The sequence below is a fragment of the Manis javanica genome, chromosome 11, assembly GCF_040802235.1.
Source record: "Manis javanica isolate MJ-LG chromosome 11, MJ_LKY, whole genome shotgun sequence".
Classification (NCBI taxonomy): Eukaryota; Metazoa; Chordata; class Mammalia; order Pholidota; family Manidae; genus Manis; species Manis javanica.
In genome coordinates, this window is record NC_133166.1 from 1,616,951 (window position 1) to 1,641,348 (window position 24,398).

A 24,398-nucleotide genomic window follows, 5' to 3' on the forward strand; every position below is an offset into this window, starting at 1 on the left:
GAAGGGGCGTCTCTGTGGCTCGCGTCCCCCTCCCATCCCAAGGCAGGAACAGGCCCCTGCGTTTCCCGGGACCCACCCTGCGCTGGGCCCGCGCCCGGAAGGAGGGCCGGGAGCGGGCGGTGGGGAGGGAGTGTTGGGGGTTGCAGGGTGGGATTTGGCGTCCTTCCCCGGAATGAGCCGCGGCACAATCTGTCGCTGGGTTTGTTTGCCGAGCTGCCTCCGGAGTGCGGTGGGGCCGGCTCCCCGGGAGCGAAATATCACAAGATGCGGAGACAGACGCTGAGGGGCGGGTGGGCGGCCCGCTGACTCAGGTGTGCTGTCATCGGTTCCCTGGGCCCTCACTCTTCGGGAGGAGTGGGGGGACCCAGGGTCCCCAACACGGGTGGGCACCCAAAGCTTGGAGGGGAGCCCCCATCCCGGAGTGCACCGCAGGGAACGGGGTGTCCCTGCTCGTAATCTTCCATGCCTCTCCTTCAGGCCTGGGAGCCCTAGAGGGCACCCTCAACTTGAGGGTGCCTCAGACCTTCACAAACCCCTCTGCGCATACCCCTCTATACAGGCGTCTGCTGAATCACCACGTTCCCTGACTAGACTGCCAGCTTTCTGAGGGCAGGAAACTCCTCTAGTGCATCTCCCAGTTCCCCACAAGTGCTCAATGAACCCTTTTGGATGGATGAATGGTGGGCGGCTGGGTGGCTGGTGTCTTCCAAGTGCATTTGGCCTTCCTTGTTGGGCATTCTGATCCCTTATTCCTCTCCCTGTGCACATTTTCTGTTCCCCCACACACTGATCCCCCATCCAGACAGTCAGGGAGTTGGAAACGGCTGCCTCTGGCATCTGGAGACCAGAGTTCTCTCCATAACCTTAAGTAAGTTACTCCTCTTTCTGGGGCCTCAGTGTTCTAATCTGTAAGGTGGGAATATACCACCACTGGTAAGGCTTCAAGAAATCTCAAGCCACTCGAGGTATGAGAAAGGGGGTACTAAAATAAAGTTCTCTGACCAGTGTCTGTGGTGGTATCTGTGTAACAGAGGGCCAACAGAGGGCTGTGCCACAGAGCAGCTAGGTCCACCCCTGGCTGAACATTTGGCCAGGCTCTGGCGGAAGAGTCTTCAGGACTTGCCACGGAGCTGGCCCGCCCTCCGGTGGCTGTAGGTGGATCTGCAGCTGCAAGGGATTCCAAGGATCTCTGGAAATAGGGATGACGGTGATTTTCCTAGAGAAGGGGGCAGATGTGTTGTGCGGAGAAGAGTGGCCTTTGGGAAAGCGGTCATATAGAAGAAGCAGGACATTGGCACAAACTAGATGAGTCTCAACTTCTTTATGGGTTTCCACAGCACCCCTACTCTCAGTGTGATGTCTGGGGCCCCTTTCTGTCTGGTGGACCCCATCTAGTGAGTCCAAGAACTTCCGTGGCTCTTTTCTCTATCATTTTGGCAAGTTAACTCTGTAGGACACTTGGCAGAGTATGGGGTGGGGAGCTGGCTCAGTGGTCAAGGGCACAGGCTTTGACAGGTTTATGCCCTGGCTCAGTTAGCTTGTTGACCTTGAGCAAGGTGTTTAACTCTTCTAAGCCCCAGTTTTCTCATCCAGAAAATGGGAGAGGGTGATTCTAGTTCCTCAGTTGTAGGGTTGTTTGAGGAGTAAATGAGATACAGCAAGAGAGAACCTAACTGACCTGATGCTCTGCTCAACAAACATTAATAACATTATTATCAACTTTCCCTTTTATCCTAACAACAACCTGCAGAAATAGATGTTGCGGCATAGCGGCAGAAGGCAAAGTTATGACCTGAGGTCTCCTAAGTACTGAGAGGCAGAGCTGGGTCTGGGGGTCAGTTCTTAGTAGCAACTTCTGGCCCTGTGTGCATGTCTGATGCCTTTGCTGGCTGGCCTCCATGTCCCACCTTCCTCCTGACACTGATGAGGGCCACAGAGGGTGAGAGGGGTAGTTGAGACCTGAATTAGGAGTCTTGAGTTCTACTGTGGACCCTGCTATCCAAATGGCTGTGCAACCTGGGGCAGAGCTCTCTCTTCCCTGGGCTTCAGGCTCTCCATCACTGGAAGGCCTGTCTTGGACCCGATGCTCTTGAAAGTTATTCTTCTCCCATTTTCTTCCACCTACCTTTCTGCCAGTGTGTGCACCCTTACCCAAAAGGTGGCTGAGGGGCACTGTTTGGATGGGAGGTGGTTGGAGCTTGGACATGTGGGTAGGATACTCCCATGCATGTATGTGCGGTCCCTTGTTTAGGTTAGAGCTGTGGCTGGAAAGAGAAGAGGAGAAGTCTGCATTACCGTATAGAACTCGAAGGAGTACGGTCATTCTAAATTTGAGTCCAGGTCTGCGTGAATCTTTCATTCTTTCATAAAACTCCATGCCAGTCTTGATCAAAAGTTTTAGTTTTGGTTCTCAGGAAATCTGTCAGTTAGAAATCTGGGTCTCCTTGTGTCTGCTGGAGTTCTCTTCCTGGTGGAGAGAGCCTCCCTTTCTCGCTAGACTGTGAACCTGCTGAGTGCAGGGTCTGTGTTTTCTTCGACTTTGTTTGTTGTTTATTTTGTGCACCTAACAGAGCCTTGGACCAGAGTAGGCACTCAGCAAAGGCTGCTGACCTGTTGGACACATGGTGTAATCACAGTGCAAGGTGCTGCCAGTCATGGTGATGCCCAGCTGAGGGCACAAGTCTGGGGTGGAAGGTGGGTGTGGGCAAGTATTGAGAAACCCCGCCTGGGGCTGGCTGTTAGATGAGCTTCCTTAGACTCTGTTAGTCTGGGAACCCATACTATGGGGTGATAAACTCCAGTGGTTCCCCTTTCCCTGTTGTGCTAATTCTCCAAACCTTCTCCAACCTCCTTGGAGACACTGGGTGAGGAAGTGTGCTCATGGCGTCCTTTACTGTGTGACCCTCTATGGGCAGCACTTTTTTCATTTATATAGTGAATGGACAGACAGAACAATCCCTTTCCCCTTGAATTCTGTGGGCTGAAGCCACTGAATTTGCAAGGGAGAGTGAGTACATGTGTGAGGAGTATTGTGGGAGGCGAGGCAAAGAGCCACAAGCTCTACTATGGGGGACATGGACCCCCGCCCCATTCCCAACTCTGCTGTGCAGATCAGTCTCTGCTATGGGACTGAGCACAGAAGCCCACTGACAGATTTCCCTGTCTCTCAGCCCACTTTCCTCAATTAATCTCAAAACTAAGCTTCCCAAGGTATTGTTTTGATCGTGCGCCTTCCTGCTAAGAAGCCTCCAGTGGCCAGATCTGACTGGCAAATGATTAGTATCTATGGACTCCAAAGCGCTCGGATTGATAAGAAAAGCCTCAAGACTTCAACAGATAAACAGGTGAAGGATGTGGACGCCCAAGAGGATAAGCAGAGAGTCAACAAATACATGGAGAAAGTTCAACCTATTAGTGATCAAAGAGATGGAAATGAAAGCAGTCTCAGGATAGTGTTTCCTACTTATTAAATTAGCAGAATTCTCAAACACCATCACCCAGGGCTGGCAAGGTTTGATGAAGCCTGTATTCCTACATCTCTGGAAGCAGAGTGCAAAACTCTGGAAAACAATCTAGTAAAATGTAACAAGAGCCTTGAAAATATTTTACCCTTTGACCCATTAATCTCACTTCTGGGAACTGATCTTTAGAACATAATTCAATAGACAAAAAAAGCTCCAGGCAGGCCACTGGTATTATCTTCCTACATTTCTCCGGGCAGTGAGATGGTTAAGAAAGCCATGGCTAATCTAGTCAATGCAATATTATGCAGCCACAAAAATGATAATTTCAAGGAATATGCACAAGCATGAGGCTGTTTATAACATCATGTTTGTTGAGAAAAAGCATGATACAAGATTTGCATGAACACTGACTGCAACCGTGAGCAGTAAGTATTCATGTTGACAGAGTCTGGAGGGGAAGAGGCAAAAATGAAAACAATTTTAAAGTTGGGAGAATCAGTGGTTTTCCTGTTTGTCTAAGAATCTTCTTTGTTAATATTGTTGAAATATTTTCGCAATGGAATGAATTCTGTAAAAACAAAGCTTTCATTGCTTATAGAATAAAGTCAAAGCCTTTAGCCTGTGCATGCTGTAAAAATTATGGTGACCACATTTGTTAGGTGTTTAATAATTATAATGATCGTGCTTATTAGCTGTTTACCACACTGCAGCCAGTAAGGTGAGTGAGTTGGGCATGCGATTTCATCGAATCTTCACAACAACCCAGTGAGTAAAAACTAATATTATCCCCATTTGGTAGATTAGGAATCTGAGATCCCATGAAGTTATCCCACCTGCCTAACTTTACATGTTAAGAGGCAGAACTGGGCTTTAGCTTCAGGTTGTCTGATGCCAAACTTGTCCCTAATTCCCTAATTGGCTTTGTATGTCAATGTTTAAAGAATTTTAGTCATTAACGTGTCATCATCACGACTTTGGGGATAACTGTGGCTCATGCATCATGTACTCTGATTTCCTTAATCTTTAAATTTAGATCAACTCACTTTTTAAACATGTGAATGCCCACTCTGGCATTATCCTAAGCAAGAGTCCCCTTGGAATCATCTGTTAAATGCACTGGTTATATTTTTCAATGTACAAAAAAAAAAAAAAAGAGCATTAATAGCATAAAAATCACCTAAGATCATGTTGAACACCTCTTTTTTAAGGAAAAACTGAACTGTCTTATGCTACAGTCTGCCCCGATCTCCTGTTCCAGTTTATTCTCGTCATAGCCCCTGCCCTTTCAGCTACAGCCAGTGGGTCCAGAGGTCTGAGCCAGTCCAGCCAGAGGTCCCCAGCTGGGTGCTTTCAGACTTAACGGCGTCCCCTCCCTGGCCCCATGCTCTGTGCTTTCCCAGGGCTTGCTCCAGCCAAGTCTAGGTCAAAGCCATTAATGTTCAAGATTCAGAAAGTTTCCCACTACAATAATTAGTTCCCATTCATTAAGCTCCTACTGTGCGCCCAGGCACTATACTAGCACATTTATATGTATATCATCTCTATTGGCTCTTTTGCCATCATATCTGGGCCAACGCATATACATTAAACAATTCTTTTTATTTTATTGTGAGGACACAACATGAGGTTTACCTTCTTGACAGATTTTTACTATCCAGAGGCACTGTGTTATACAGCAGATCTCAAGCACGTATTCATCTTACGTAACCGAAACTTCATCACTGGCTTCCTAAAATGACCTGTGAAATGGATATAATTTTTAATCTCTTCATTATGTGTTCGGAAACTGTGGCCCTCAGGGGTTTAAGGCATTTGCTCAAGTCACACTTTGGGTAACAGCCTGGATTCAAGTATAATACTATTTGATGCCAAAGTGCTTTATTTTGCTTTATTTTGCTACTCTGATCCTTGGGCGTATTAATGATGGGAGTTAATGATGGGGGCCAACTCTTCCTTCCTCCATATCTTCTAAAGTGGGGCTACAAATTTCTTGCCTCTCCAGGTGGGAAAAAAGAGTGGGAGCATTAATTGGTACAACCACTCTGGAAGGCCATTTGACAACAGCTCTTTTTTTGAGAAAGCACATGCTTATTGACCCCAAAATCCACATTTTAGGAAACTATCCTGCAGTTTTTCTTAAAAACCTCCACCAAGACTACTGTCAGTTGATAGTGCAGCCTCATGTATGGTGGCGCATGATGCAGTAGACACAGATGTAATAGACGCAACCTAAATATCATCAATCGGGGACTGGTTACCTGAATTTCAGTATATCCATACACAGTCCTCAGAAAGAATGAATATGAAAACAAGCATTGTTCTTACATGGAACAAGATCTAAGATACTAAGTGGAAGCAAAGTGCAGAACACTGTAATAGTATATTACCATTTGTGTCAAAACTCTCTGGGATGAAATATATGTAATTATACAGGCACATACTGATAAATGCATAGATTATCTCTGGAAGGACACCGTTCAGGTAACAGAGGCTGCCCAGAATTTTGTATTGGAAGGACTCTGGCTGAGGCAGGGCTGGTGGTTCTGTGGTGTTTGTCCAGCCAGCAGATTGCACTAGAGTCTCAGGTACTTGCAAGGGTTTGTGGATGTGAGTAAGAGATCTCCTCGCCTGTGAGCCCACAGCAGCCCTGCCTGTGCATGGCCCCAGATCCTGGGAAACTTTTTTTGTACGACGTAACCTTTTGTGCCGTTTGTTTTTTAAAAACCTGTGTATATATTACCTCTTAAATAATTTAAAATTTAAAATTAAAAACAGAGGAATTTCCTGCCTGAGGCAAGACCTACCTAAGAAACGGGCAATAGCCAGGCTGCAGGTGGAGCTTTGGGTTCATGACCCAGACTGGTGGCATTCAGATGTTGGGGCCCGAAGGCCTCTTCCACCTGTGTGTGCAGCACTAGGGACCCTCTCTCTTCAGTGGAAGATTTTATCCTCTCCCTTCTATGACCAGCAGCTAGTAATGGCTTCAGAGGCAGGCTTTCTGTCAAGATATTTTTCAGTAGCTTCGCTGAGCCCAAGTTACTTCACCTCTGTGGGACTCTTATTTCCTTGTTTCTAAGATGGGGATAATATGTACTTTACAGGTGACAGAGCGTCAAGGAGCTGGTGTCAGTGGTGCAGAAATAGGACAGGACAGCAGGAGGTCAACAGCACACAGTGGGGCTGGAAGGAAGGCCCTCCTCAGGTACAGTACCCGGGTGACAGGGGCAAGTTACAGAAAACTCAGTCCCAACTGGCTTCAACATACGCTTGTCTGTCTTCAGGAGGAGAAAGCAGGCCTTCCCCAGCCATGGGTAGAAGCCTTCCCTTTCTTTCTGGGATATCTTAGGTCAGACTCCTCTTGTGACAAATAATTATCACCTGGAGGATAACGGATGCGGACTGACTTAAGTTGGGTTCCCCAGTCAGTCTCTGGTAAAGAGTGTGATACCACCACGATTGTCTTGGACTCCTCAGGGCCGCCCTGCTGATGGGATCAAGTCCTAGGTCACATTATTGCTGAACTGGGGGTGGGGGTGGGGGCAGAGATGCTTGCAGGGAGGGGTCAACCACAATGGCCACCCTAGGTCCAGGAAGCAGTGTATTAGCTGGACATTAAACATAGCTGAAGGAAGACCAACCATCAGTCATCTGTTTAGTAAGTTATTAAATGACTCCTGGGTGCCATGCCTGGGGCGAGGGGCTGGAAATGCAGCAGTGACTGGCCGCGCTCTGCCAAGTCCTTGCGTGCCTCCCCTTTCCCACGCCCTCTGCGACCGCCCTGCTTAACTCTGTACATGATGCTCCCACCTGGCACTGACATCTTCCCACGTCAGGCCCTACTTTTTAACTTTTTCTCAGGACTCAGAACCTTCCAACATGCTCTGTGAATTATTTGTTTATTAGGTTTATTGTTGATTGTTTGTCTTTTCCTACTAGCATGTAAACTCCATGAGAATGGGGAGTTTTGTTTTTCTATTCACTGATGTGTCTGCAGCCCCTGGCGCCCAGCAGTCACTCAATATATGGTTGTAGAAGAAATGACTAGAGGTTGCTGTCTCCATTGTGCACTGGGGAGTGTTTGCACGCAGGAGTGGTAGGGGGAGGACTCAGAGGCCCAGTAATTGCAAACCCAAATATGGAATTATAAGCAGGATAAGTTCTGTGATGGAGTATCAGGCACATTTGGAATATGAGAGCATTAGCACCATACTGGTGCGGGTCCTGGGAATCTGGGACAGCGTCCTTCAGGAAGTGAGCATGAAGAAGTGAGGGAGAGAGAAGCTTCCAGCAAGAGCCAGGCTGAGCACAGAGGTCCCAGACTGGAGAAGGGAAGCCAGGAGCCCAGCAGCCTGTCTGAGGTTTCAGGTCACTTTAATAAAGGGAAAGAACAGCTCCTCCCAGGGCCTCGGAGCTCAGCAGTGATGCACAGACAGCCAGCAACAGGGGTAACAAGTGGCTTTCCCCTGCCTCAGTGCCCGTGCTCTCCGGCCTGTGTACGCTGGCAGTGATGGAGCCTGCAGGGCTGGTGCTACACGGCTCCAGAGCAAGGGTTTCCAAACTTCATGTGCTGTCCTTGGAGGGAGCGCAGTGAAATTTCATTCCTCTTTTCTGGGTGAGAAGGAGGCTCAGGGGAGGAGGGACTTATTCAAGGACACACAGGGAAAGTGTCCCAGAGCTGGAGGGACGCTTGTGGACAAGGGCTGGACATCACAGGCTTGGAAAAAGATAATAATTTCCTTTAACTCCCAGGCTTCAACCCTGTAGACCTAGTGGGGCAGAGCCCCCCCAAATATACCTTGCGAGGGCTTCTGTGCACCCCACATCCATTATTGCTCTCTCCTGCTGATGCTCACTGCCCCTTCCCACCAGGCTGGGTCTCCCAGCCTGCTTCTGTCCTGGATGGGCAGGGAAGGGCTCTCTTCTCTCTGACACTGAAGCTCCCTAGTAAAAGTCCCAAGGCAGTCTTGTTCTTTCCATTTTCTTGGGGTCTCCTCTCTTGAGGAATCCAGACAAGTGACTCAGCGCTGGGTCAGCAATCAGCCCAGGTGGTGTGTCCCTCTGAAGAGCACTGTCCAGCCAGGGCTCCCAGGAGTGGTCCCGGGCACCCTCAGTCTCGTCTCAGGGTTACTCTCCGGCCGCCCTGGGCACTCTTCCAGATGTGAATCTGCCTTAACCCCGCCTCCTATTTGCTGGGTTTAAAACCAGAGTCTCGTAGCCTGGCCCTCCTGGGCCCCAATCCCAGAGAACTGCAGGTGCATGTGCCGGTGATGTACGCCACCCTGGGATATCTAGATCCTCCGTGGACCCAGTCCATCAGCGCCAGTGCATATAAACTGAGCTATGCACAGAGCTCAGTGGGGGTCAACTCACCTCTGCTGCCCTTTCTGGTCAGTGTGTCCACCCTGCTTCTGGGAGCCCTATTGTCAGCTTTCCTGCAACCCCTGCTTGCTTTGGGCCTCTTTGTTTCCAGATTTGATGTCTGGCACCTCTTTTGCACCTTAGGATGGCTTGAAGACCGACGCTATCGGTGGACGAGTAGTAGGATGAGGCAGGTAGGCAACAACTAGCCCAAGCTCAGTGCTCAGAGGCCTGTTCTCGGGCCTGTTCTGTTGTTTTGGTATATAGGAGGGAGGTTATGTGGCTGACTTGTCATCTGGTGGCAGATGAGACTGCACAGAAGGGACTCTCAGCCTGCTCTTCTGGAAACTCTTCTGGCCATGAGTCTGAGCATCACCACCCCACCCCTGCCCCTCTCACCTTCTCAGGTGCTGGGCTGGAGCCTAATCACTTAATTTGTCAATGGCACCTCTTTGGTGTCACTTCCCCTGAGCCCAGATACCTATCAGGTGGAAGCTGATGGACAGCTGATAACAGCTCTGGGGCTCTCTGCTATTCACTGGGGACTCTGAAACCAAATGCTTCTGGAAGGACTCTGCCGGCATCCCTTATGGCTGGTGGGGCAGGTGTTTAGGGAGAGTTTGGGGAAGTGTTCTGTTTGGCAAATTGTGGAGAACCGTGTAAAGGCAGGGATGCTTCTTTTCTCCACCAGGAAGCAGCATCCATGCCTGTGTTCAGGTCGGAAGGATAGAGACTGAGGCTCAGAAGGGGACACAGGGACTTGAGTGCATGTTCGTGCCAAGGCCCCACAGGTACGTCTGTGTCTTACATGAGAGGAAAGGGAACTTTGCTTATTTTGGGATCTGTGCAGAAGCTTGGGCCACTTGTGTCCAGCAGTCTTAAGACCTTCAGGAGCTCTTCCCAGGGAGGACGCCCCTCTGCTCAGGGAGCGAGAACTTCCAGTCCGTGAAGGCTCAGCTCTCCGAGATGGAGGCAGCCGTACTGGGCCTGTTTCCACCAGGAGGGGGCAGCTGAGTGGTGTTTGGAATGTGGGAAAGTGAGAGGAAAACAGACACAGCTCCAGTTCTCAGCAGTTCCCAAGGGAATGGGCTTTGGAAGTAGGAAACAGTTAAGCTACTTGGCATCTTAAAACCAAGAGTGATTCAACGTCAGACACTGTTAACGCACCTTCTGACACCTTACTTGGAAGGAGCTTTGTTTAAGTCCCAGGTTCAGGTGACTTTGAACAGGAACTTGTTTCTTCAAATCCCAGAGAACTAGGATTAAAGAAGGATGTTCTCTCTCCTTGAAAAGCTGGTTTTAGGATGAATTCAAGAATGACTGACTGTATGGAATGGGGAGCAAATTCAAGAAGGAATGAGGCACAGGGCAGAGTTTTCCCAAGTGGCCCTTGAACTGCACCAGAATCATCAGGTTTCTCTGTAGGTGGGACCCAGGAATCTGCATTTCATTTTAAATGAAAGTCTACCATACACACAGCAAAGGGCTAGGGCCTTAATGCATAGTCCACGGAAGTTTAACATATGAGTGAAGCTGTGTGTAATCTACCATTTTTCTGATTTTTATCCTAACAACTGGCTTTATGTGTTCTTGGGCTTCACACAAATAGAATTGTATATTATATACTCTTTGGTGGCTGGTTTCTTCTGCTCAACACTCAACATCATGTCTGTGAAATTAGTCTGTGTTGTGTGTACCAGTGATTGGTGTGTTGATTGCAGAGCAGTGTTCCCTTGTATGAAGAGAAGACAATGTGCTTATCCATATCACTATCGATGGGCATTTGAGCAGGTTCTAGTTTTTGACTATATATGAATAGAACTACAATGAACATTCTTATACATGTCTTTCGGCGAACATATGCACTCATTTCTCCTGGGTAAATATCTAGGGTAGTATTGCCTGATCTTAGGGTATAAGTGGTGCCGTGTAATGGGCTGGTTTGGCTACGCCGGATCCCTTTTCTAGTATGTTTCTGGGTAGGGTGGGCCACTAGGGAGATTCCTGAGAGGATTTGGAGAGTGGAAGGGAAGCAGCTCCACTTTGTAGCTCACACATGTTGTGGCCGATCTGCTGACACGGATCTTGTTGGCCAGAAGGAGCAGCTGGTTCCCGGCTTGGTGTTTCCTCTTGGGCCAGGTGTGTATGTGAGAGATTTTTGCAAAATACCCACATCAACAATGAGAAGCAATAAAAACTGACAATTGTTTCAGGGATTTAGTTCATCCTTGTGGGGTTCCAGCGGGGGCTTATGGGGTCCAGCTTATTCTTGATGTCCTCTACTTGACACCCACCATCTGTCCCCAGTATGACACCCAAAGACAGCAGCCTTCCAAGACTGTTTAACCAGTTCCCACACTGAGTAAGCCCATCTCCCCACGACAAATCCTTGTGTATAGCGGTTCGCTTCCCTGGCTGAACCTGGCTCATGCCATCCGTGTTTGTTTAACCCAATTAGCAACTGCCAAACACATTTCTAAAGTGATTGTTTCTACTTACTCCCTCCTGTTGTTCTGGGTCCCCACCAGGCCTTGAGATTGTTATCCTTTTCCCTTTTATCTGATCGGGTGAGTGGGTATCTGTATTTTAGAACAAGATCTCCTTGGGATTCTTAGGAAGGATAAAAGATAAGAAACTGGCTTGGGGAAAGACCTTGGCACTTGAAGGAAGCCCATTTGATTTTGAATCATACCTTTGCCACTTACTGGCTGTATGATCTTATAATCTTAGTTGACTTTTTAGCTCTCTGGGTTTCAGCTTTTTCATCTATAACATGAATTATTAATCATTGCTAACAAGTATAGAGTGCTTACTAGATGCCGGACACTGTTCTAAGCACTTTATGTGTATTAACGCATTGAAGTCTCCTGACAAATGAGGAGGGTGCTATTATTATCTCCGGTTTAGAGATGGGGACGCTGACCTGCAGGGATTCACACCCAGGCAGTCTGGCTGCCCTGTTTCCCACTGCCTGCCGTCCCCTCCATTGCAAGGCGGTGAGAAGAGGAAGTGACAACGTGGAAGTCAAGGCTTTGCGAAGGGCAGTACAGCTAGGATGTATTGATTCTTCTTCAGTGGATCTCCGTAGAAGTTTCCTTTCAGTTCTGTCAAATAAGCAGAAATTAATCTAAACAAACAAGCAAACAAAAAAGCCAGGACCAGGGTAAATGCAGTGAGAAAAGAAGGATCTCCCTAGGATCCAAATAAACCCAGTGCTCTGCAGAGGAGAGGGCCACATATGACTTGGGGCCTTCCATGCGCTGGTCCCCTGGCAGGTAGACAGCTTTGTGGGCTCCACCCACATGTCAATCCATCAACTCCCTTCACTCTGACTTTGTAGGGAACAAAGAACCTTTTGGTATTGATTTCCTTTCCCAAAAGTCTATCTTCCCTGAAAGAGATTGTGCTGACCAGTCAACCTCAGCATTCCCGTCTACTGGGTGGTTTTTCATTTCTCAGTGTAAATTAATAAATTGCATTTCAGGTTTATCAATCAGTCTCTTACGAATTTTTTTAGTGTAGGTAATTTCCCCCATTCCTTAACACAACAACTTAACTCCCAGGGAGAGGCTGGGGAGGCTATATCATCAAGGTTGTATAAGAGAGATGTCCAAAGAATGGTATGAAAGGTATGCTGTGAGACCAAAGAGAACAGAGAGAGGACCTCTGGGTGGATGAAGGGAGCATCAAAGAAGGCTTCCTGAAGGAGGAACTGTAGCATAAAAGGGTGGTAAGAACACAGGCTCTAAGCAGGCTCCCTGGTTTAGGAGTCTGTCTCTTCCCACTTACTGACTGTGTGACTGGCCAAGTTACTTCATTTCTCTAGGCCTCATGTCGCTCATCTCTAAAGTGGGCATACTGACAGTGGCCACCTTATGGTGTGGCTCTAAGGAGGAAGTGATTATATATAAAACAGATAAAGCTCTTAACACAATGTCTGGCCCATAAGCAATGCTCAGTAAATGGTCATCATTACTGTTGCCATTAGTCATACCCCAAATGATGTTTTTTACTGAGGAGACTTCTAGGAGAAGGGTCACATGTGGAAGTTGCCTTTCAGTTCTGATCCCCAGAGGCAACTTTGTCTTAAAGGGGGCACCAGTGGGGCCCGTGTTTGCTTTAAGACTTAGAGGGTAGGAAGCTCCTTGCAGTATGTGGCTCTTTCCTTGAGTGTGGTCACAGCCTGACCTGTGGTTTTACAGCCCACGAGGGGAGCTGCCTGTACAATCTATAAGAACCCATCAGCCTCAAGAGTTTCTGTGGTTTCTGAGTCACTGTCAGGCCATTTCAGCTTCCAAGCAGAAACTCCCAGGGCGTTTACACCATCTAGGCCTCTCTGCCCTCCTCTGTGTAGGGCAGAGAAGGGCAGCATCTGGAGGCAGCCTGTTCTACCCCACAGTCTTTGCACGGAGGCCCAGCATGGCAGCCAACGAAGGCTGAGGGTGGTTAGCTCATGCTTCGCAGCTTTCCCAAAGGGAGAGATGCTCAGGATTGCCCAGCTTGCATGCTCCAGACACTGGGGCGCTCGCTTCCAGGCAGGTGCTCTGCCCACAGATGTGATGGGGCCTTCTCTAGTTTCACTATGAACTTGCTTCTGGCCAATGCAGGGAGAAAGGGTAGGGAGGGACAGCTGGGCACACTAGAGGGGCCTCGGGGGTCCTATCGTAGGTGTGCTCTCCTGGGCAGGTGGAGGTCCCACCTCTCTCCAGTTTTCCCCACTTCTCCCACTTAGTTCCTAATCTCTCTACCCCGCACCTGTGAGCATAATGGAAATGGTTTCAGTTTCTTCCTGCTTTCCTTGGTCTTTCTCCGTAACAAAACTGGAGTGTCCCGCTGGCCCCACATATTTTCTTTCTTTCTTTTCTTTTTTTTTTCAAATCTTGGGGGAGCTGTACATCTAAACAATCCTGTTCTTTCACTCAGGAATTCTGTCTCCTCCCCCTGGATCCATTTCCTGTTCATCGAAGTGCATGTGGCCGGGTGTGGTGGCTGGGAGACACAGACCCGTGGCTGGGTGGGGAGGAAATGCTTCTCTCCTGTTCTAATCCATGATGCCTTCTGGAAGGGGCACCCACCCCCGTCCTATGACTAATAATTGATACCCCTTATCAACCCAATTCCAGAGCTTATTTCTGTCCAGTGCTTGGAGGAGCCCTTCAGAGAGGCTGGGGAGCCCTGGACCCCACTCTCCAGGAGTCCTGTAAGGGCATCAGCCTTAGGCAGAGCATCTGGTTTATATGCCAGCCCTGCCACTTAGTACTGGTGTGATCTTGGGGGAGTTACCTAATCCCACTGGGCCTCAGTTGGCTCAGATAACAGATGCTAATAGCAACATCTATCCTCAAAGGATTGTTGTGAGATCCAGTGAAAGAATGAGCAAGCACTTAGAATAGTGGCTGTTAGACGGTCATCCCTCAATGAATACCAGATACTGTTGACTCTTTATTTGTCTCAGGGGAGGGTATGCCTCATTGTTGACAGCCTTCCGCAGCCTGGCCCTAAGCTTTGGAGACTCAGAAGTGTCAGTATACTCAGGGCCCTGTTTCGGCAAAGTGTAGGCAGGAAGTCAAGTTATCAATAAACGATTGCTTGATGCACATGGAATCAGAGCTGGTAGAGAGCAAATGAGAAGCAGGAGGCTCATAAGGCTGAGTGGGTGGGGCCTGGGGCTCCCATTTCTATCACAGGGACTGACTGGGAGCTCCCTGTGGCTGACCAGGCAGCTCTCTGGGTCAGCAGTCTGGAAGAGAGGCTGATCTGGCCGTGGCACCTGCTGACTCCGGCACCCTCCAGGGTTGGCTGGATGACCTGACCTGGTGGAACAGCCGCCTCTCCCCGGTGCCTCTTCAGGCATCCTTCTGGGGTCACCCTTGGTTAGAGAAAGGTCTTCCCAGAGCAAGGAGGCTCCGTCTTCATTCAGGGCTATGGAATGGCTCCCCACCCTCGTCAGAACCGCTTTGAACGCACCAGGGACACCCTGAAGAGTCCAGCTGTAGGATCCTGCTCCCTCCTGTCCACTCAGCTCATGAACAGACCTCCTTCCCACAGCCCCCAGGGCAATCGACCAGGCCCCTGCTGTGGACAGGCCCAGTCAAGTGGGGGAGGTCCCCTGGGTGACGTAAGGTGGGTTTGGATGCCACCTAGAGATCCGTCTTCTGGGATGAACTTCTGAAACAGATGACTGAGCTCAACCATTACATAGCGATCTCCTTTCTCATTCATTTATTCTTTAGGGTAGGAGCACTTCGCAATCTTCTTCAAATATGATTTCATGATTTCCTCTTTGTTTACCAGAAATTAATTTTTGATACCAAACATAACTGCTATTTATTAATTAACTAGTACACTAATTGGGTGATTTTCTCACAGTATCTTTAATCCAATGTAGCAACCTGATTCCAATTTTACAGAGAACTGAAGCTCAGAGAGATCAGCAAGGTCCGTCGCTGGTCCCATATCAGTGCGTGGTTTCCTTCCTTCTCTCCCCTCTGTCCCTCCCTCCCTTCTTTGCTTCCTTCTTTCTTCTTTTTTTTGGCACTGCCTCAAGATGATTACCATTTTTCTCCCCAGTTGAAATGAAAGAGAAAATGTTTGCATTTACCATTTGATTCCAGAACAACCTCACTCTAGACCATAGCTGGGAAAATCAGCTATGATTTGGATGAGCCCAGATACTGAAAGGATACAAAGTTTACTTGTTTTGTTGGTTTGTTTGGTGTATCAGAAATCAAAGCCCTTTCCTTATATGAATGGCTCACAGTTTATCCACACAGAAGAAGTTGGACAGGGGTGAAGGGGAGGAAAGAGTATGCAGACCCTGCCCAGAAAGTGGCCCCTGGGGGTGGAGGGGGGTCCTGGCTGAGGTTATTCGGAGGAGGAGGCTTGAGCAGACAGGTCGGTGCAGAGGTCGGGGGGCTGTACTGGAACGGGTCCTGCTGAGGACCAGCCACTGTGTGTGCAGGGGGATGGCATCATGCTGCTCATTCATACTGCCCAGTTTGGAAAACCACTCTTTACTGACCTAAATAAATATACCCACCTCCTCACCCCTTTGCCATGAAAGCATCCCCCTGGTGGATCCTGGCTATCCAGACATTCTGGTAATGGGAAGGAAAAGCGCCCCACCCCCCACCCAGCACCAGGACTTGAGTGGAGTGCAAGAAAACCAGTTCTATACTCCCTCCTCCCTTCAAAGCAATCAGGCCCCAAGGTCCCTATCCCCAGAGCCTGGACTGGCCCTCACCAGCCAGTAGACTGGCTGTCTTGCCTTTAAGGAATTTTGGGCAGTTAAGTAGCGTCACCAAATAGGAACTGTGGAAATTAACTCTTGCAATAGAATGGCAGTGGTTTGGAAGCAGGTAACGTCTGGGTGAGAGATGATGAGTGTGTGAACAGGGCAGTGGCCGCGGATGGATAGGAGAGACACTGAGGGGTACAATCAATAGGACATGACTGATACGGGCTGAAGACCAAATGCTTTTCCTTAGCCGGCTGCTCCAGTCTCAGTGTTCCATGCCCCTCGCCAGGCTCTGTTCTCGCTGGTCCCTGAATGGTCTTGCTCTGTTAGGCTCCGTGCCTCTGAATGTGCTGTGCTGGCTTCTGCCTGGGAGAGCATCCCTTCACTCCAGACACTTTGGGTTTCTTTGTCTCTCCAACCGGAGACTGAGTTCCTTGAGGGCAGGTGCTGAATGTCTTCTCCCTGAATGCCAGCCCCTGGCACAAAGTGTGGTGTGCCACATGTATTTGTTGAGTGAATCAAAAAACTAAAAAAGATACAGGGTGAAGGGGAAACAAGGAAGCCAAGAGCAAACGAATGAAGGCACAGGGTGTGCCCTCTGACCTCATTGTAATCACTCGGCTCCCTGAAGTTTCCCATTAATCCTCACCGGAGTGAGGCTTGAGAGTGAGGCTTGAGAGTGCGCTGCCGAGAGCGTCTGCCTCTACTAGCTGCTGGAACTCGAACCAAATACAACGGGAACGGCTCAGAGAATATTCTGATACTCTGTCCCAGCAGTTTCCGTAAGACTGTCGTGTTACTGGAGACAGTGCCCTCTGCAGACATGGATGCAGGTGTTGGGTGGAGGGAACTGAGAACCAAGGGAGAGATGAGAAAGGGTGGTCAGAGCTCTGATGGCCTGTCCCGAGTCCAGAGCTCCAGTCCTGGATGCACAGATAACCCATGGGCTGGCCTTTCTGGCTGTTCCTGCAGATTTACATTTGAAAATCTCCCTCTTTGCTTTGACTTTCTCTGTTCCTTCCTTGCTACTTCCACACTCACTGATCCCCAGGTCCTCAGGAGACCAAAATGTAAGCCAGAGCAGGAGATAGGGCTTGAATTAATTTCAGGGATTTTGTGTCTTGCAGTAAAATAGAAAATCTTGCATCAGAAGTCTTGTTTATCCTGGGCTGCTGTATTTGCCATCAATTAATTTAAAAAAAAACACTTTGTTTTTCTAATGTCCACATATCTGATGTTACAATGAGAGTGTTGAGCACAGGTCTGAGAGTCAGGCAGACTTTGCCACTTTGTAGGGTGACCTTGAACATGTTCCTTTGAAGTTCTCCTCTCAAAGCTGCTTCTCTGGCTCTGTCTACATACCTGGAAGTCAGAGAACCCTGTATCGTCTGCAGTCTGCCTACTGCCTACCATACCTGTAGGGACTTCATAACCCATTTCTTTTGTGACAATTAAGGTACTACAGTCCTCATTTCACAGGCGGGCAGCCAAAGAGCTTGCCTGGGGGCATGTAATTACTGAGTACTTGGTACCCAGATAGCGAGTACCTGGTAGGAGCTGAGCTTCCACCACCCCATGTTGCTGGATGGTCCCACTTCCTTGATCGTCTGTGTTTTGGTAGAGATCTGGAAAACTCTCCCTGGTCTGGGTTTTCCCACTGTCCTAACCTCTTATTTCTTCCTCATTAAAAAGAAGGGTGGGCTTGGAATAGTTTGAGCTATTCCCTGGGGGAACCTGGGAGGCTGGCATGGGAGTCTGCAGACTGCACTGAATATGCAAGAAGCTCTCCCCTGAATTCAGCTTTTGATGGGGAAATGACCACACAGGCCAAGGAAGCCATCCACTCACTTGCTCTGGGAAGGAATGATAGTGCAGCCAATTTGGCTGCCTATTCACACTGATCACAAGCTCTGATGGGTAATTATATATGTCTTTGATTAATAAAAAACGGGGCAATGAATGAATACTTAATCAACAAAGCCTGGTGGGTAGACTCAGTGGGAATTGTATAAAATTTCTGGACATGAGAGACTCCATTTTTTTTTGTGTCCTGCTTATTTTTTATTTTTATTAAAGAACATTTCATATAATATAATAGTTTCAGGTGTACAATATAGAGATCTGACATTTCTGTATGTTACAAATTGCTTACATTGTAAGTGTTGTTACCGTCTGTTACGACCCTAAGTCATTACGATATTATTGACTATATTCCCTATGCTGTACTTTTCAAGTAACTTACTTATTTTATCCCTGGAAGTTTGTACACCTTGATCCCCTTCACCTAGTCTGCCCATCCCCCAACCCACTTCCTCTCTGGGAGCCACAAGTCTGTTCTTTGTATTTATGAATTTGTTTCTGGGTTATTATTTGTTTGTTCATTTGCTTTGTTTTTTTACATCCCACATATAAGTGAAATCATATGGCATTTGTCTTTGTCTGACTTGTTTCACTAAGCGTAATACCCTCTAGGTCCATCCATGTTGTTGCAAATGATAAGATTTGCTCCTTTTTATGACTGCGTAATATTCCAATGTGTATATGTACCACATCTTCATCCATTCATCCTCACTGGACATTTCAGTTACTTTCATATCTTGGCTATTGTAAATAATACTGCAGTAAATATGGGTATGCCTATATCTGTTTGAATTAGTGTTTTTGTTTTCTACAGGTAAAAACCCAGAAGTGGAATACTAGATCATATGGTGTCTCTTTTTAATTTTTTGAGGAACCTCCCTACTGCTTTCCACAGTGGCTGCACAGGTTTACATTCCCACCAACATTGCACAGGGTTCCCTTTTCTCCACATCCTCACCAACACTTGTTATTTCTTGTCTTTTGGAACCAGCCAGTCTGACTAGTGTGAGGTGATAGCTCAATGTGGTTTTGATTTGCATTTCCCTTATGACTAGTGATGTTGAGGAGAGACTCCATTTTGAAGCTCTATTTTCCTTTCTACTTAATGAACTTTTGGACTGGGCAAAGAGACCTTTTGAACTGGTCCAGAAGCAGAGTGTGTTTTTGTTTTTTTTAAATAAGTAATTGCTCGTAATGGCGTAGGGAAGGGGCATGGGACAAGCATCATGATTAACTTTTCCTGCCTATGATGAAAAATGCTGAGATAAAAATAGCATAGTAAGAACAGGAGGGACCACACCTTAGGGCTAAGATTCCATTTTAAAAACCAGGGAGTGAGGAGGTAAGATTCCTAACATATTTTACGGTAATCAGCCAATAACCTACCCTATCTTAAGGCAGGGCAAGCAGTCCTAAATGATATGTCCCCAGTGCTTGAGGGTAACCATTATCTCAGAGAAGAACAGGATCAAGAAATTCCTTGTGTTAAGTTTCTCTTAGAGAATTACCTAGAGGACAGACTATGGGTGGTGACAATGTCTCTCACTGAACATAGACATCATGAGACCACATGTCAGGCCTATGCCCTCCCCTCCCCTTCGCCCCATTCTTGAAAGCCTTAAAAGACAGAATCCTAAGCCCTTAAGCGTGCCTCCTCTCTGAGGTTGCCCACACTCCCATCTGAGTGTGTACTGTCTTACATCAAATACATTTTCCTTACATAAACCAGTCACACTTGTCTCTGAACTCTTTTCCATGATAAAGACAAGAACTCTCCAACTTCCACCTCCAGTGGTAAATGTCTGTCATTTTGCTGTTTCATTCAGCTTTCTAAGCTTAAGCACAAGTCTTCTCTCTCTGCGTCCTACTTCAGATGTAGGGAGGGCTGAGATCTCTGTTTTGGGCTTCTAGGTTCCTGTTGCCTGGGTGACCTGGAGAGAACTGCAGTGTGAGTTGCACTCTTTAGTAGCCTGCTTGAAAATCTCCTTTCTTTGCCTTTGGGAAGTTCTCAGAACATAATCTCACTCCACCCAGTGCTCCACGGCTCCCCCAAATCCTGGGGTGTTGGGGGCTTAGTTCCCATGCTGAACACTGAACGTCTAAGCGGACACTGGACGGCGGGTGACCCCGGCTTCAGGAGTTGGCCAGGAATCTGCCCTGTGCCAAGCAGTTCAGTGAGCTTCTCTTTCCTCCCTCTGTTCTTCTCTGCTCTCTGCTGCCTGCACGGCTGATGCCATTCACTGCTACTCTCATTTTAATGAATTCCTGCCTTACCTACACTTGTTTGACCTGTTCGATAATTCTTTGTTGAGCAGAGTCAAGAACCCTCCCCTGTCCAGGCTGAGGTTTCACCTAGAGTGCAGGGAGAGACCTCCCATTCGCAGCTGCCCCACGGGGCAACTGGCACCTGAACAGAGACCATTAAAAAGAATCATCAGTATGGACTTTATGGAGATAGAGTAGTTCATGAAGGCATACGGGGCACACCGGGTCTAGGTTCATTTGCGAGCACCCATGAATTAGCGGAGCAAAGTGTCAACTGAACAGCCCAGCCTGTTGGTGCCCGCCAATAATTCTTTTTTCTCCTCTTCCTCCATCCAAGTCATGTAATTGCTCCCACTTCCTCTTCCTCGTGTGAACCCCTTGCCTCCCTGTGCAGGTGGGACACTTTCTTTGGATTGCTGCCAGGACCTGTGCTCCCCAAATTGCAAATAAAACCCCCAAATAAAGGCCTTTGTTTCTTTCAGTTTGCCTCACTGCTTCTCAGCAGACAGCGCTTTCAGAATCTGGGCACGTGGCAGGGAGTCATCAAAGGGGTCCTTGGGGGTGAAAGGGCAGGGCACCTCCCCAGGGAGTGGTCTCTGGAAAGCTGGCCAGTCCTGGCCCTTGGCTTCCTGCTTCTATGCGTGGTGTCTGCTGGCAGCCTGGGGAGCCTGCGACCAGAGAAGAAGGTGGAGCTGGTGGGCAAATGCGGAAAAATGTGTTCTGCGGCCCACCCAAGTGGTTAAGGTAAACACATTGCATGGGGGGCAGTGTGGCCCCATGTTTGCAGGTGCCTCTTTCCTCAGTGTGCTGAGTTTGTGATCTTGGTGGGTCTGCCTCCGCACGCCGCGACAGTATGGAAGCAGACCTGGTTAGGGGAGGGGAGGTGAGGATGCTGGGAGCCTGAACCAGAATCTCAAGAGACAAAATCAGACTCGGGGCAGAGGCACAGAAGGAGAGGGGAGCCCAGGGGGCTGCGGAAAAGGGTGCGGGAGACGGTGAGTGAGGGAGAAATAGGAAGTGAGGCAGAATGAGAGGGGCTGGGCCTCCCTGGACACTGCATTTATCTTGGCCCTTCCGGCCTGCCTGGGACGTGGTTAGGAGGGGCGGCTAGAGGCGAGGCGCGAATCCCAGCAGCTCAGGGCGCCGAGCCCTGGGGGAGTCCTGCCGGTAGGACGCGGGGCAGGGTTGTGGGGCAGGGCTGTGAGACAAGGGGCCCTGGTGGCAGAGGGACAGCAGGCAGAGTGGCAGGGGAGAATGGGTCATGGGGACAGGGCGGCAGAGGGCAGTGGAGCAGGGGGCTGTGGTCCGGGCCGAATGGGTGGGTGGTGAGGTGGGCTGACCACTGGGGTACCTCCGGGGGTGGTGCTAGAGGGGAGTCAGGGGTGCAGGGTTGGCTTCTGGGCGCTTTCCTGGAAGATGGTGAGGGGTGGAGGGGCAGCAGAGGGCAGGTTCTGGGAGGACTAGCCAGGGTCAGGGAGGATCATGGGGAGTCGGATACTTCTGGCAAATGACTGGCCACTTTGTGACTGACTTCGTCTTGGGGCAGTTTACAAAATCTCCTGGTGCTTTCACTTCACTGTCAGAAAACTGAAGACAAGGTAACAGTAACTCTGCTGGGTTGTTGTGAGGACGCATACGAAGTCCCCCCACTCCCTGTGCCTGGTTCATAGCGGCTGCTACTATTTTAGCGCCCTGTGCCTGTTCCCCACCTGCTGCCCTGGAATGGAGAGGCTTTTTGCAGCTGTTTCTAACAGCTGGCCTCTTCCTCTACCTCCAAGGAATGCTTTGTCCACGTCTGCCCTTCCCACAAGCAGCCTCTGCCTTATTCTACAGGATCCAGAGCATTACCCACTGACGGTTTTTGACTAAGCCTGAAACACCCAGAACCAGAACAGGAGGGCCTGCCAGAGGAAAATTCCAGGTTCTCAAGTGCCAAGCCTTGCTGGCCCTGTGGTCAGCCCAGGAGGCCCCCAGTGGGATTCGAGGACTGGCTCCATATGGGACCATGTCGGGTCAGGGCCTGCCCCTTCGCGTGGCCACGCTGTTGACAGGGCTGCTGGAATGCCTTGGCTTCGCAGGCGTCCTCTTCGGCTGGGCGTCACTGGTGTTTGTCTTCAAAACTGAGCATTACTTTGAGGAGTTATGTGACCTGAATGTGGGGCCGTTGGGCAATGCCACCGGACAGGCAGGTAAGGGAGTGACGACTTCCTTCGGGAAGCTGAGTCTGGTTCCCAGGCAGCAGGAAGTGGTAGGCAGGATTCTACCCTCTGCCCTCCCTGCCAGTCTTCCTGTGGTGAGAGGAGAGAGTGTCAGCCCGGCCCCAACCCAGCCTTGTCTAGCAGGTGCCTGGGGAAGGAAGTACCAGCTGCTGGGGGGTGCTAAGAAGCAGTCATATTTCACCTCACCTAAGGGAGAGCTTTTCATCACGGGGCAGGCTGTCCAGGATGGCAGAGGCTGCCCTAGTGGGGAGCCAGGCTGGGTACCCACCTGGCAGGAAGCCTGGGATGGATGGAAAGTGGGCCCATCCAGCTTGGGCCCTGAAATGTCCCTTTCTTTCCTCCAGGCTGCAAATCTCAGGACGAGAGGTTCTCACTCATCTTTACTCTGGCGTCCTTCATGAATAACTTCATGACCTTTCCCACCGGCTACGTCTTTGACTATTTCAAGACCACTGTGGCCCGCCTCATAGCCATGTAAGTCCCCAGGGCCCAGCCTGGGCTGAGGTATCAGGAGGAATTCTGGCAGCAGCCTCACATGCTGTGGTGGGATGGGGTGGGGGAACTCAGGTTAGGTGACTGAGCAGTCCTGCCAGCCCCAGCCCCGGCCCCAGCCCCAGCAGCTGTTAGGATCAGCCCAGGATGTGGACTCTTTGTAGATCTTCTTTCCTCGCCCTAACTTCCCTTTCCTCAACTCATTCCTCTGCTCCATGTTAACGTGTGTTCCATACGACGTGCTGAGTTAAGCAGAATCCAGGCCTAGATCCCGGGACGACTGGATCAGGGTCACTAAGTTAGCAAAACCTAAAACTGTCCCTTTGCCTTCACCCTGGGGATTCATGTCCATGTAGCAGACATGACAGCAGGTCACTCAGGATTAATTGTCATCCTCCTCACCCATCACTAATCAAAGCCTTAGTTAGGAAGGTCACCCGGGTATTTCCAGTGGTGGGATTTCAGGGCCCCTCTGAGCGGAGGGGAGATGGTGGGGTTTCCCATGCACATGAGTCACGGAGGATAAGGGCCATGAATTTGCTTGCACAACTGCCACTGCAGCTGGCCAGGTTCAGCGATAAGCTGTCCTGCCAGGGGCTGATAGGACCCAGAGCAGGTGCCTCCTGGAAGATATGTGTGAGATTAGTTGTCAGATACAGGGACTGCCGGGCCAGGAAATAGCTGAAGAGTAAAGCAAGTCCCTGCTCTTAAACCTTTGGTTGTAAGCCTTCATCTCAGCCCTTGGCTCCTGTCTCTTCCTCTTCCCGCTCCCTCCTCGGGCCCCTCTCTCTTCTGCACCCTTAGCGTGAGAAGAAAAACTTTCTTCCTGTGTTTCTTCTTCACTGTTATGCAGAACGCCTCATTCCGACTCTACTGGTCACCAGTGTAGTGGGGGTTCCCACACCAGGCAATTCTGTGACACCAGGTGATTGTCCAACAATCTAATGCAATCTTGACACTACCTCCTAGAGATATGGTCACATCCCACAGGTTAAGGGCTCAGCCCCACCAGGCTGGCCCCAACCCCTACTTCAGATGCCAACTGCAAGTGGTAGGGCATCAGGTTACCCACAAATTCTGCCAGACTTGGCTACAAACTGGAGGTTCCCATGGCCTCCCCCCACTTTGGTTCAATTAATGTGCTAGAACAGCTTGCAGAACTCGTGGAAACACTTGAGTGGTTACTAGTTTATGGAAGGCTGTGAGAAAGGGTACAGATGAGTAGCCAGATGAAGAGACGCACAGGGTGAGGTCTGGGAGGGTCTCGAGCTCAGGAGGAGCTTCTGTCCCAGGGGAGGTGGGGTGTGTCTACCTCCTGGCACATGGATGTGATCACCCACCTGGAAGCTCTCCGAAAGTCCTGCTTTTGGGATTTTACACAGTTTTCCTCACACAGGCATGAGCAGCGATCAGGTGATTCCAGCTCTTCTCCCTTTCTGGAGAAGTCGCGGGATGGCAGGACTGAAAATGCCAAGCTTCTTGGTGTGTCTGGTGACCAAGTCC

At 49.3% G+C, this 24,398-nt stretch overlaps 1 protein-coding gene across 3 annotated transcripts in view; it reads left to right on the plus strand.

The window, feature by feature from the left end:
• The window catches only part of SLC43A3 (solute carrier family 43 member 3), a 56,382-nt gene that overhangs the window by 14,811 nt on the left and 17,173 nt on the right, over positions 1–24,398 (plus strand). For 2 of the 3 annotated variants that reach the window (XM_017680520.3, XM_036996701.2), the window contains exons 1-3: positions 21,269–21,351; positions 22,018–22,373; positions 22,748–22,877. In XM_017680520.3, the coding sequence (XP_017536009.3) occupies positions 22,190–22,373; positions 22,748–22,877 (314 nt within the window). In that variant the 5' untranslated portion in view covers positions 21,269–21,351; positions 22,018–22,189. Of the gene's footprint in view, positions 1–6,565; positions 6,667–8,934; positions 9,017–9,513; positions 9,614–21,268; positions 21,352–22,017; positions 22,374–22,747; positions 22,878–24,398 lie in introns of those variants that run through there. The other variant, XM_036996702.2, reaches the window with a different exon arrangement.